Genomic DNA, 13,562 nt, shown 5'->3' with positions numbered 1-13,562 from the left:
CAATTGACTCACGCTAGACACTAACAAATGCGCATAAACACTGATACCTTCAATTATTGGATTCAGATTAGATAGTGCCATTCCCATATCTGTTTTCATATTTACAAAACGAATACGTATGCAAAGACAAACATAATTGAATACGAATGCAGAGTGGAGGTTGGTCGAATACGGATTGCATGTTTTCTTAATTCCGAATGGATACTGCAGGTAACGAAATAATGGAATCACATCTTATAGTGAGTCAATTGTATAATGATATACAATACACAATAGTTTCAAGTTCAATCACATAGAAGATCACAAACATTTGACCACCTTTGTTCTTGGCTGAGCTGTACATGATGGTCAAATGTATTATATAATTGACTTACTATAAAATCACAAACAAATACAATATATATGAGGCTATACTTGTAAATGTAAATGAACTATGTGTGTTTTATATGTCAAGTACATGTTTTATTATGAAATAGTAGTGGTAGATGTGATCAAATAAACTGAAATGACAACGCCTAACATACAAACGTTAAGATAACTGTAAATTGCATTTCTTACTAGAATTATCCTGTAGTTTGCATGTCAATATAATTCAGAATAGAATATACTTTATTTGATATAATCATGTGAAAAGAACCTACGAAATCAGCACAAACAAAAATCAACACCACTTCACTTACAAACAAACGGTCAGTTCCACAATCCAGTATCAGTTTATGATCCCAACATTTTATAAACTGGATAAAATCATGTACAAATACATCCAATCTTAAATTGTTGTTTGTATAAATATAACATTTATGTCAGATCATAAATTTAAAGCAGATTCAAGATGTTTATCATGCAATTTTCCTAAGGCAGGTAGTGGCATTGGTAAGTCACATGAGTCCCAAACATTGTATGAGTAATGTGTAAGTTATTGCCACAATAAAAGTAGTACAACAACAAATGCAAAGAATTCAGAAGGTAGTTCAGAAATTGAAGTGTAACACATCAATATCACAAGCGAACATAATATAAGCCGGCCGAAAAGAATCAATCCCATGTTATGCACACTATACGAGAGGACTCGCAATTGCATTTTAACGAAATTGTATAGGGTTCCATGTTCACACGCGTATACCAAGGCGGGGAACTACGACACACTGGGATTCTGAGGCAGCAGGAATGACACCTCCACTAGGAGCTGGTTCCTCAGAACTTGTTTTCTTTAATAGCCTCTGCGTCCATATGCACCCCTGCATCATAGGGTCACCAACTACGACCCAAGAATCCGACCCCTTGAAGATGAGGTTAAGCTGCAACTCAAAACTCCAACTCTACGAAGATGAGATCAACCATGTCTATACTAGTTGTTTTCCATTTCCGAAGTCATCGTAGATAGACAAAGGCTGGACAACCATTTCAGTATCTGCCACAATTTGAGCGATTTTTCTGTTTGGAAAAGCTGATCATTTTATGAGCTACGCAAATATCCCAAAATACATTATTGTACCATATATGCTACAAGCTAAGCAATCCAACATGCTCTTGTGCCCAACTCCGAGGTGGTCATAGTTTTCCCAATCAAATTTACCTGCATAAGCTTGTAACCGGCCCTTCTTCACATGGATTGTTCATAATGTTTTGAAACTAAAAAGATGCGATTAACAATGTATACTTGACCACAAAGGCGCAATCCCCATTGTAGAGAAACTTGGAAGTGTAGGATTGAACCTAGAAACATTTATGGATTATAGAAGATTTATCCGTGCCAGACTTATCCACATTGCCAACGGGTGTAATCTTGTTTTATAATGTGTCATCAATAGATTACCTCACGTCGCATTGCCAAAGACAAACTTGTACAAACTAGGCAAGCTCAAAAGGTCTTGAAAGAAAAATGGAGCTTTTTTTTTTGACAATCAATACCACATATATTCATAGCAATAAATAGTACATGGTAGAGATACATGAACTGACTCCAACGATTACAAAATAAAGTCTAAACGATAGTAACAAATCTTCGAGCTCTTCAATTTCTTTCTTCTTCCAGAACACAATCTTGTACTCTTCTGAAGGCAGCCAAAGATAGATAACGAACCATAGACCTGTCGATACTGACGAAAGTTATCCATAATTTTTTGAGCCGCAATGCCAAGGTTGCGTGCACGCACACAACCATTAAAGCAGTCATACAACATCGGCAAGAGTACCAACACCAGTATATCAGGGAATAATAACCGACTAGCTTTGTCGTCGTCGATGGAGAGCCGAGAGTACGAATCACCATTGTCGAGGACGTAGCAGCCGGGACAAAAACTGCGAGGATCATCCTCCTCATGGCAACAACGATAAAAGATCCAAAATCGATCTGGCGAAGCAAGATCCGAAGACCCATACCTAGAAAATTGTGATTGTTCAACACCACCATTGACGCCGGGAAGAAGATCTCGTCGTCGAGCGAAAGACCGAAGATCACTTATTGCAGACGATGCCATCTTCATTGAGTGAAAACCAACAAGAAAGCGGCTACCAAAATCCTAACATAATCTAATGAAAACAATACTTTTATTCAAAACTCCACGCATAGATCGGGTTCCCCACTCCCCCCGACACCGATGAAACCGACCGGAGGAGGGGGAACCAATCTATGAAGGAGGATGAACTAGAGGCGGCTAGGGTTGAGGCGACGGGTGAGAGGAGACGGGAGGAAAAGTTCTCGCGTGTATATACGATGAAAAATGGAGCTAATCTTGTGGGCATGGGTCGGGGCCGGGGGCAGGTGATGACGAGGCCGAATGCGACCGGGCACGCGCGACCCGTGGAGGTGGAGGGATTCAGGTCGGGTGGGTCGGATACCCGCTGGGCCAGCGCCTGCCACGTGGTCCAGTGGCTCGTGCCCGCCACGCCACCACGCCCTCATCCAGTCATCCCCACCTGCCATGGTGCGGAGTCCACGCACAAGCCACGCGCCCCCGCCCCGCCCCGCCCACCACCATCTCGCCCACCGTCCGGCGCCCCACCATTCGGCCACACCACGCGCCTCGGCCACCGCCGGTCGCTTTCTCCCTCCGCCCTCCATCCTCCTCTACTTAGCTCTTCCCCTCCCGTCTCTCTCTCTCCTCTCCCCCGCCCACCTCTCGCAAAATCAAGCAGAAGAAACCCTCGAATCGGAGCACGCGCCCTTCACCGCTGCAATCAGAGGCGATCGTCTTCCAGGTTCGGACCGTTAATGGCTTCCCTGAATTGTTATTTTTCTGATTGCTTGATGTCCTCCCGGTGCTGGATTTTGGGGGTGTGGACGAACTGATTGAGCACCTTGGGTTTTTTGCGGACGCAGGGGAGATACCGGATCGAGCTTGTCGGTCAGCATGGTGCCCAGGGACGCGGTGAATGCCGCCGTCGGGAGGACCCTCGTCCAAGGGTGAGTCTTCCTGTGTTGTTTCTGTCTTTTCAACACGAAAAACGAACCGATTTGCCCCTAGATTACGATTGCTTCGAGTTTAATTAGGTCTCAGACAAATCGAATTATACATTTATTTTCCGAGTAAATTCTAGAGTTATCTGCACCATTTCCAGTTGACCAAGTGTGGATGTTCAGCCCTAAATAATCAGCTTTTCCTTAGCAAATTACAACCTACCTGGAGTGGGTAATCCTGTGGCTGTAGCCTCACAATCTAGGTAGGCTTCATCTCTTCTTTCAGCGCTACAAACTTAATCCCAACTTACAATTCATGCAATACTGTTACTAACTTCTGATATGGTATATGGTCAACTTCCCCTGCACAGCTTGGTAGTTCTGTTTTTCTTCCATACCCTACTGATTACTGAAATCATGTGGTTCGATGCTTCCGCTCATGCCTGAACATCCTGCAGCTCCGTCATAAACAACAAGTGTGAGAAGAAGGCTCCCAAGAAAATCCACAAGTCGGAGAGGGAGAAGCGAAAGCGGGGCACGCAGAATGACCTCTTCAGCGAGCTGGGAGCCATGCTAGGTATGCCCGTATGTGTATCCTACTACTAGCACAAAACATCAAGCTGCGGCAGCATGATTTCAGGTTGAATTACAGCATTTGAAACTTTCTATACGCTGCCATCGCTCCCTGTTCAGTCCTAGTACTTCGCAATTCAGCTAGAGACACAAGTATCTGGCCTTGCGGGGTGGTTACCACTATCTAAAATTCAGCACGATGGTCATCCAAAATTTAGGTTGTTTTTAGAACAGCGCAAGAGCTCACTTAACAGCCAGCAGGTATTTAGATTGTATTCACAATTAACCTAGCTTTGTACCTTTGACCATGCAAGAAAAATTACACCTCATGCAGATATTTCATCACTTATTAGCATCCCCATGTGTGTCACACTCCCACGTGTTTATGATTTGTCGTCTCAAATCTACAGCTGCAATATTTTGCATATGCATTTATACTTTCTAAAGCAACGTGAACATTTCCTTTTCAGAACCAGATAGGCAGAACAGCGGGAAGGCATCCGTATTGGGTGACACCACACGGATACTCAAGGATTTAGTTTCACAAGTGGAATCTCTTCGCAAGGAGAATATCACATTGAAGAATGAATCTCACTATGTAAGTTCTTTCAAACCGAGAAACTCTAGTCAATCTGCTGCAAACTTACCTTTGATTAATTCGGCGATTTGTTGCTAGTATACATCTGGATATGAACATGTTGGTACATACATACATAGTTTTGTTGCAAGATTTTCACAGAAATAGGATGACAACACCCTTCACTGATATTATCATATAATAAGCACGAACTGATCTATTCCATTATCATTACTCAGAAAATAAGTTTCCTTGCACTAACCACTAATTCAATATCTCACTTTCCTCATGATGCAAAACAGGTTGTACTGGAGAGGAATGAACTGCGTGATGATAACAGTATGCTTCGCAGCGAAATCTTGGAGCTTCACAACAAGCTTAGAGTGCATCAGCAAAGCGAACCTATTTGGAGCCAGGATAGTACAAGATCAGCTCTTGCAGCATCTTATCCCACAAGCAGAGTGTTCCCAGTACAACATTCTCCACATTTGCCAGTCATCACAGCGACGGCACTTCCTCTGCAACCCGTAATCACCCAGCAAAGCTATGCTGCCCCACCAAGAGAGCTACAGCTCTTCCCAGAAGTTTCATCTGCATCCACTGAAGACAGCGAACTGTCACAAGACCAGGGGCTTTCAAATAGTGTTGCACGGCCTCAGGCACGGTACCCGACACCAGCCGTGGTGTTGTCGCCAGTAAACCAATTCCCAATCCTTCCAAGAATGGGAGAGGAGCAACAGTATAGTAGTGGCACTAGTGAGGAACATAGCCTACACCGGGTTTAAGTACATAATGTAATTCACTTTACAGCTTGGAAAAGTTTCTTTGTTTGAGTGGGGCAGGTGTCCAACAGATAGATTTGTGGCTGTGCGTGTAAACTCTAATTTTTTTTTCCTGAATGGTGGTCTTAATTGGTTAAATAGGTGACAATAAAAAACCACGTCTTACAGCTGACCATTTATATCATAGATGTACATGTATGGATCACTGTTGGCAAAACTAACCATACACTCTCAGTTACCTATGCAAACTTACCTCTGATTAATTCGACGATTTGCAGCTAGTATACATTTGGATATGAACATGTTGGTACATACATATTCTTGTGGCAAGATTTTCGCAGAATAGGAAACCAATACCATTCAATATAACATCATCTAATAAGCACTGACTGATCTATGCCATTACTCAGAAAATACGCTTCCTTCCATCACTAATTCAATATCCCACTTTTCCTCATGCTGTACGGGACAGAAATGAACTGCATGCCGATAATAGTATGCTTTGCAGCAAAATCTTGGAGCTTCACAACAAGCTTAGAGTGCGTCAGCAAAGCGAACCTATTTGGAGCCAGGATAGTACACGATCAGCTCTTGCAGCATCTTATCCCACAAGCAGAGTGTTCCCAGTACAACATTCTCCACATTTAACGGTCATCACTGCGACGACATTCCTCTGCAACCTGTAATCACCGAGTAAAGCTATGCTGCCCCACCACCAGAGCTACAGCTCTTCCCAGAAGTTTCATCTGCATCCACTCAAGATAGCGAACTGTCACAAGACAAGGACTTTCAAATAGTGTTACACGGCCTCACGCACGGTACCCGACACCAGCCGTGGTGTCGATTCCCAATCCTTCCAAGAATGGGAGAGGAGCAACAGTATAGTAGTGGCACTAGTGAGGAACATGGCCTACACCGGGTTTATGTACATAATGTAGTTCACTTTACATCTTTGAAAGTTTCTTAGTTTGACTGGGGTGAGTGTCCAACAGATAGATTTGTGGCTGTGCATGTAAACTCCAATCTTTTTTTTTTTCTGAATCTTGGTCTTTACTGGTTAAATAGGTGTGGCAATAAAACCACGTCTTACAGCTGAATGTGTATATGATAACTGCACATGTATGGATCACTGTCAGCAAAACTAATCCTGATGGCGATACGCTGTACCTGTGCAGAAGTATATATTTTTGCATTAACAGTCCCACCTTGAGATCAGTTTGTGGTGGTTGCTCGAATTCAGCAAGGTTAGGCATCTTAGGAAGATACTTCAATGGAGCTGCAGCCTGCTTCTTTCTTGTCCATTACCATTTTTTGCACTCCTGAATCCCTGACATGTGCTATCTCATCCCAGCGGCCTTCCAATGCGTATGCGTTCGACAGCAGAATGGTATCTGACGGATGGTAATTGCCCATCGCGTCTAACTGGGCCTGGACCATTCTCCCCAGCTCAACATTGCCATGGACTCTGCAGGCTGCAAGCAAAGTTCTCCATGCCATAGCATCTCCATGGGATGATAAACTTTTTATAAGCTCATAAGCTTCATCCAATCGCCCCGCCTTTCCCAGGAGATCGATGATGCAACCATAGTGTTCAGTGTCAGGAGACAGGCCATATTTCCGGACCATGCTCTCTAGGTGCTTCTTCCCTTCAAATACCAGCCCACCATGGCTACAAGCATTCAGCATCGCAAGAAAGGTGACCCCATTAGGAGCCACGCCGTCTTGCTCCATTGCGCGAAACAGGGACAGTGCAGCTCCTGACTGTCCATTAACACCCAGTCCCATGATCATTGCAGTCCATGCCATCACATCCCTATCGCGCATTGCGTAAAAAATTGCAGTCGCCTCACTGGGGTAACCGCACTTGAAGTACATATCCACGAGCGATGTTCCTAGTGCAGTGTCAAGCTCAAGGCCAAGCTCCAGTGCAAGCTCGTGGATGCGACGTCCGGCTGCTGTTGCCCCCGATGCTCCACACGCAGAGAGGACACCCACAAGAGTCCCAGTGTTTGGTCTCACTCCTTCCTGTATCATCCTATGCACCAGGCCCATTGCCTCCTCAATTTGCCCGGCCTTTGCGCAGCTATCCACCATGCAGTTATACAGCACCAAGTCCCTCCGCGTCGCCTCTTCGAAGACCTTCTTTGCACATCCAATATCCGATTTCCTAAAATACATCCCCTCCATTGCTGCCGCCACCTTCACATCCTTACAGAGCCCCGTCTTGACGCCGAACCCATGGACCGACTCCCCTCGCCACCCGCATCCAACCAAGGCGACCACTGCCGCCGCGCCGACGTCCACACCACCGCACCTCATATCACCGAACATCTCCACCGCTGCACAGATCTCCCCTGCCCTGACATAGCTCCCGATCATCGTGTTCCACGACACGGCATCCCTCTCCGGCATTTCATCGAACACCCTCCGCGCGGCCGCCATGTTCCCGAGGCAGCAGTAGAAGTGGCACAGGGCGTTCCCGAGGCTGACGACGCCCGAGAACCCGTACCGCAGCAGGAGTGCGTGGACCTGCCGCCCGAGCGAGGCCGCCGCGCCGTCGCGCGGGTTCTTGGCGCAGAGCGCGACCAGCGGCTGGAAGGCGAACTCGTCCAGCGCGGGCAGGCGCGCCCGCGCGGAGGCGAGGACGGCGAGGGACGCGGAGGCCGCGGAGGGGAAGGAGGGCGCCGCGGAGAGGGCGCGGAGGATGGCGGTGTGGTGGAAGAGGGTCGGGCGCGGGATGGCGGCGAAGAGGGAGAGCGCGTAGGGGAGCGGCGCCAGCGGGGAGGCCAGGAGCCTGGCGGTCGGGAGCGCGTGGTGCGGGAAGAGCGAGGCCTTGATCATGGCGGCGTGGAGCTGGTGGAGGTGGGCCGGCCGCGTCGCCGACCTGAGCAGCGCCGTGATCGTCATGACCGGCGGCTTCCCCGGCGGCGGCATGGCTCGGCCGGCGCGCGCGGACGCGCGGTGCGGCGTGTGCTGTGTCACGTTTGTTATATTTTTTTTTGGAGAAAAACTCGCAGTGTCCGGATCACGGCTTTACGCGCCATGGGCCGCATTTGTCTACCTTTGGATTGAAAGCCCAACTGGCCTTGCATAAGCCGAAAAGACAGAAATTGAAAGCCCGGCCCAGCTAATAGAAGCTAGGTTTAACCCATATAAAGATCTCTCTTCTCCCTCGATTGCAGCTCCACTAGTCACCATTCTCTCCACCGGCGGCGGGCAGCTCGACGACCAGCGCCATCTTCCTGCGGCAAGCTCGCCGAACCGCGCCATCCTGCTGCTGCGGCGGCAGCCATGGTGCACGTTAACTTCTACCGCAACTGTAAGCCCCATTTCCTTCCTCCGTACGCTTGTGACTTTGTATCGTCAGTTGCGCTTGCTGAACCATGTCTCCCTGGACCGATCGAAATCCGTGCAGCTACTTTCATGGGGAGGAATCTGTTGTTTACATATGGATTTTAAAATGCTGTACTTTTGTACTCGTTTCTGGTTTTGATCAGGAATTCAGGATGAACTGACACCTAGTACTTGCTGGCAATTACGATGTTTAGATACTTCAAATTAATTGCAAATTGGGTTGTAAAACCATAGATTTTTGTTATGTTCCGATACGTTAGTCACTCAGCTTAGGTTGATGTGGCTCCACGAGTCCATCTAAATTGCCCATATCCGATGACGAGGTTGGTGCATACGTCAGTTTAGGTTGTGCTGTTGCTCAAGAATGTATACTCGGCACAGCGAAGTTCGTTATCTGTTTGACTGTTGGGCAGTGTGATGTTGATGTGAAACATTTTGGCTCCAGCTGCGAGTTAAAGACAATAATATTTCCTTCTGTTCGCGTTTCAGTGGTTAAGCCATGTCTTGTTTGCAAAAAAATTCAATATTCTGTATCTAATTACTAATTTTTAGAATGTAGAGTTGCTTTATACTATATACACTGAAGGCTGCTGGGGTTTTGATGATGTGGAACTATTTAGTTTTAGCTGTGATTTGTCTCTGAGCTAAACCACAATATTACCGTCAGTTACTTGATGGTGTACTGTTTAATAAATGCCTTTCTCACTAAACATTTTGCTCTAATATGTTATATTTGTAATTGCTATTTATTTGGTGCTGCAAGTAGCTTATGATGATGTTGTGCTGTAGATGGGAAGACTTTCAAGAAGCCAAGGCGTCCGTATGAGAAGGAGCGTCTTGACTCTGAGCTGAAGCTGGTCGGGGAGTACGGTCTGCGGTGCAAGCGCGAGCTGTGGCGCGTGCAGTACGCTCTGAGCCGTATCCGAAATGCAGCAAGGGAGCTGCTCACCCTGGATGAGAAGAACCCCCGCCGCATCTTTGAGGGTGCAGCGCTCCTCCGTCGCATGAACCGCTACGGTCTCCTCGCTGAGGACCAAAACAAGCTCGATTACGTGCTCGCGCTCACTGTTGAGAACTTCCTCCAGCGCCGTCTCCAGACCATCGTCTTCAAGAATGGCATGGCCAAGTCAATCCATCATGCTCGTGTCCTTATCAGACAGCGCCACATCAGGTAAGTTTATCCACCCCCACTCTTCCCTTACATGCATATCGAAATTTACATGGACGTGCTAGTTAATTCTATCATACTCGCTAATCAGTAATTCAGATTTAGATCTTGACCTTCATTGTCATTCTGCCCCTTGCATTTTTGCGTTTCACTGTAAAACTACAATAGATCATGTGTGGACGAATGTTGGAATTCAGATTGGCAGTTTAGATGATAGTTTTCCAGATTTTGGTGGCTGCATTGTTATACTTTTTGGCTGGTGGATCTGTAGACTTTTAGAACGCAGGAGTGGTGCCCATGTGTTTTGGGTGGGGCATATGATGAGAATCTGTTTGCAAACTCATGACGGTCGTCTGAGACACTTTGTGTGTCATGTTGCAATCATATTTTATCTGATGTCCCTCACTCTTGTTCAACTTGGGGATATGTATCCTTGATGAATCTCTGTGTCGCTGCTATCTATCGAGTTATCGTAAAATATCTATATGTTTTCTACGGCACAATAAGGATTTATCTAATCTAATGTATCTTCAAAGTTGGAGCACAAATTACTCTTTTATGTCCTTTTCATTCTAATGCCCTATTTAGCTGTTGGCCTCTTTATTTATTTTGATGTGTTATTCTGTTGTGTTTTTAATCTTTAACCTGATAGTTCATTTATTATCTTTTTTTTTCTGTACTGCTTGGATATGTGTTTGTTTGTTGCCTTTGTCTTTTCATCTTCTATTGACATATGCCAAACCATGACATAAAAATAGTTTACAAGTTTTTTGAATTTCTATTTGTTGATTTACATACGTGTGAAAAGTAGGAACTTATACACAACTTATCTTGTCTGAATGCTAATTTCCTTGTTGTAGTTTAATTATGTACTCAAATTCATCGTGCTTGAACCGATCCTTCTACACAGTTGAGGCACCAGACTTACGATGAGTTGTTATTTGTTGGATCGTGCATGATAATTGTGAGGTGGTCATATCTGTTGGTATATGTTAGGCATATATAACCGTCATTATTAGGCATTTCTTGAGTGCTATTTTTATCCTTTGATATAACTGTTGTATTGTTCTTCTCCCACAGGGTTGGAAAGCAGCTCGTCAACATTCCTTCTTTCATGGTGAGGGTTGACACTGAGAAGCACGTCGACTTCTCACTTACCAGCCCACTTGGTGGTGGCCCTGCTGGAAGAGTGAAGAGGAAGAACCAGAAGAAGGCCTCAGGTGGGGGTGGCGGCGACGGCGAGGAGGAGGAAGAGTAAAAAGAGCTCAACCTTTGCTCTGCAGTACTTAGTGGAAGAAACTGTCAAAACTTCAGTTAAGATAACGTTGTGGAACTTGCAACAGGAAGTGGATGAAACTTTGATTTGAGCTTAGAATCATAGAGGTGAAGAGCTTTTGTTGCCTTGGAATCTAGCTTTGGGTACCCAACTTATGGTGTTAGTTTTGCTTCGTTAGATATCAGTGGGTGAACATGCCAACTCAGTGACACTTGCTTAATTTGAAGCCTTGGGTCATTTCGTGAACTACGTCGATTGTATGCTGGTCCATTGAAGTATTCGACCTTACTCTGCCGCAAGTGTGAGCTGTGTTGTCTCTCTCTTTTGTTTGAGAACAGTTCTACTAGTCAGGGCATGTACATTGATGGCGCTAGGAAGAGGTCGCTTGCAGTTGGCGCCTGGAGTGAGATCAGCGATGGAGCGTTGTGTTGGCCCCAGTAAGCGCTCAACTAAGCGTCTGTGCATTGTACATGCCCTCAATCACCAGAGTAATACCTTAGGTTCTGTGTTGGGGCAAAAACATTGTAACGGATACAGAGCGCCCACGACCATGGCTTCTGCACGAGACACCGCCGCCGAGCTGATCTCCCTGCACCGGTCAGCTTCGCAAGCTCCGCGGACGGATCCGGAAGCTCCTCCGCGTCCTCTCTTCATCAACCTCAAGGTCCGCCGCTGCGCAGCTCCCGCGACCATGGCTGCTGCAGGTGACGCCGCGCCGCCGCCGAGCTGATCTCCCTGCACCGGCCACCTCCATCAGCTCCTTGGACGGACCCGGAAGCTCCTCCGCGTCCTCTCTCCGTCCAAGAGGGCGACCTTTGGCCGCTGCAGCCCTCTCAAAGCCCGCCGCTGCCGTCGCCGGGGTCAACGCTGCCGAGCTCTTCTTCCTGCACTCCTCAGCTCAAGCTTCCTGGGGAGGATGTAGGCAAGTTGCAGGTGAAGCTGGTGCTGGGCCTGCAGTCCTCGTGTCCGCTGCGCCCCCACCATGGGCAATCCCGTGTGAGCTCGCTCCGTCGTCCTCTTCGCTCCACGTCTCCGCCAAGCCCCTCGTTCTGGACGGCATGGTTCAGCCGCATCCGCCAGCCGCCCCGTCCAGGCGACACGCTTGGAGCCCCTGCACCGGCGCCCCCTTCTCGTTCGTCGCGGCTGCCCCCGGTGGGAAGGTTCAGAAAGGAGAATGTGGGCGTGTTTGCCACACCCTCAGCCGCCTCCATGCCTTCGACGCCTCCTTCTTTGGCGCTCGGCGCCCCTGCAGCACTTGTGGTTCAGCAGCTGCTCGCAACTTCTTGCTCTCCCGGCGGACATCTGTGTGACATTGTTGTGGTAGTGGAGGGGCTTGGGTCCTTGTCGCTGCCACCTGCTGCCTCGGGGGCCCCTGTCTCCAAGGTAGCTCTTCCTGCTGGTGCAAGGCTGCTTGATGATGGCAAGGATTCCGTTGAGGAGCTGGCCACCGGGACCTTCAAGACCCACGTTGTAGCTGCCGTTGTTGGAGAGGAGGATGTTCTCGGCTCGGCTCGTGGCAACGCTGATGTGTGCAATCTTGATGAGGCGCGAGCGGAGCCCGACATCTCTGCTGCTGTTGATGCTCTTGGAGACAAGGCTGACTGGGTTCAGGTGGGTCGGGGTGGCCGCCCTGGCCGCGAGGCGTCGTCCTCTTTGCTTCGGAATGAAGGCCTCGAACGTAGTCTCACCTTCAAGCGTTGGGCTTGTGGGAAATGCTTTCGGTGCCTCGAGCGTGACCACCAGGTCAACACATGCAGTGCGCCCTTCATTTGCATCCGGTGTCGTCGTCCTGGTCATCAGGAGCGTTTCTGCCGTGCGCGCTTTCCTGCCGCTCGTTCTCGCTCTCCGGACGCTCGTGCTCGTTCTCCGGATGGATGTGCTCCTTGCGAGCAGTGCTGCTCTCCGCCTGCTCTGCCTTGTAGCCCCTCGGCGTCCCGGAGTTGGGTTGAGGTTGTGTGTCATTCGGCATCACCTACAACATCGTCGCCTCCAAGTTGTTACGAGAAGGTCAATGTCAACGCCAGTCTGGACTCCCATTTTCAGTGTCAGTTTGCCTTGTTGCGCATGGAGCTCACTCAGTTGGTTGCTATGCGCGTCGATGAGGCAGCTCGCCCTCTCCGTGAGGAGCTGGCAAGTCTCAAGTTGTTGTTGGCATGCGTTGGTGAGATTATTTTCTGAGCCCTATTGGACGGCCTAGCTTTCTGAATCATCGAGACCGCTCCGTTAGAGTTAGGATCAACATATGGAGGTGGGTGTGGTGCTGCCGCTATTCTGAGCTGGTGCCGATTTTCGTCCGTAATTGCGGGAGGAGGTGGCAAGTGAATCTCACTCCTGGGCCCTTGGGGGTTTCTATTTGTTGCTTGAGCATTGGCTAGCCCTGCGACCCTCAACATCGCTTGAAAATTTCGACAGTCCTTTTGCAGATGTCCTGA

At 48.0% G+C, this 13,562-nt stretch overlaps 2 protein-coding genes and 2 non-coding genes across 4 annotated transcripts; all 4 read left to right on the top strand.

The window, feature by feature from the left end:
* Window positions 1-3,170: 3,170 nt before the first annotated feature.
* On the top strand, window positions 3,171-5,530 carry LOC124675218 (transcription factor BHLH062-like). The gene is made up of 5 exons (XM_047211288.1): window positions 3,171-3,201; window positions 3,323-3,406; window positions 3,859-3,977; window positions 4,444-4,571; window positions 4,853-5,530. The coding sequence occupies exons 2-5, from the start codon at window positions 3,354-3,356 to the stop codon at window positions 5,333-5,335; spliced, it is 783 nt and encodes a 260-aa protein (XP_047067244.1). The 5' UTR covers window positions 3,171-3,201; window positions 3,323-3,353; the 3' UTR covers window positions 5,336-5,530.
* A 3,029-nt stretch (window positions 5,531-8,559) lies between these two features.
* LOC124676027 (40S ribosomal protein S9-2-like) lies at window positions 8,560-11,429 on the top strand. Its single transcript, XM_047212108.1, has 3 exons — window positions 8,560-8,651; window positions 9,476-9,857; window positions 10,935-11,429. The coding sequence occupies exons 1-3, from the start codon at window positions 8,624-8,626 to the stop codon at window positions 11,110-11,112; spliced, it is 588 nt and encodes a 195-aa protein (XP_047068064.1). The 5' UTR covers window positions 8,560-8,623; the 3' UTR covers window positions 11,113-11,429.
* On the top strand, window positions 10,165-10,255 carry LOC124679944. The gene has a single exon (XR_006995359.1). It is a non-coding gene; the product is annotated as a small nucleolar RNA Z161/Z228 (small nucleolar RNA).
* Window positions 10,348-10,436, top strand: LOC124679948. The gene has a single exon (XR_006995362.1). It is a non-coding gene; the product is annotated as a small nucleolar RNA Z162 (small nucleolar RNA).
* Window positions 11,430-13,562: the final 2,133 nt, after the last annotated feature.

The sequence above is a fragment of the Lolium rigidum genome, chromosome 7 (genome assembly GCF_022539505.1).
Source record: "Lolium rigidum isolate FL_2022 chromosome 7, APGP_CSIRO_Lrig_0.1, whole genome shotgun sequence".
In the NCBI taxonomy this organism is placed as follows: domain Eukaryota; kingdom Viridiplantae; phylum Streptophyta; class Magnoliopsida; order Poales; family Poaceae; genus Lolium; species Lolium rigidum.
This window is presented reverse-complemented; position numbering and strand designations above follow the sequence as displayed.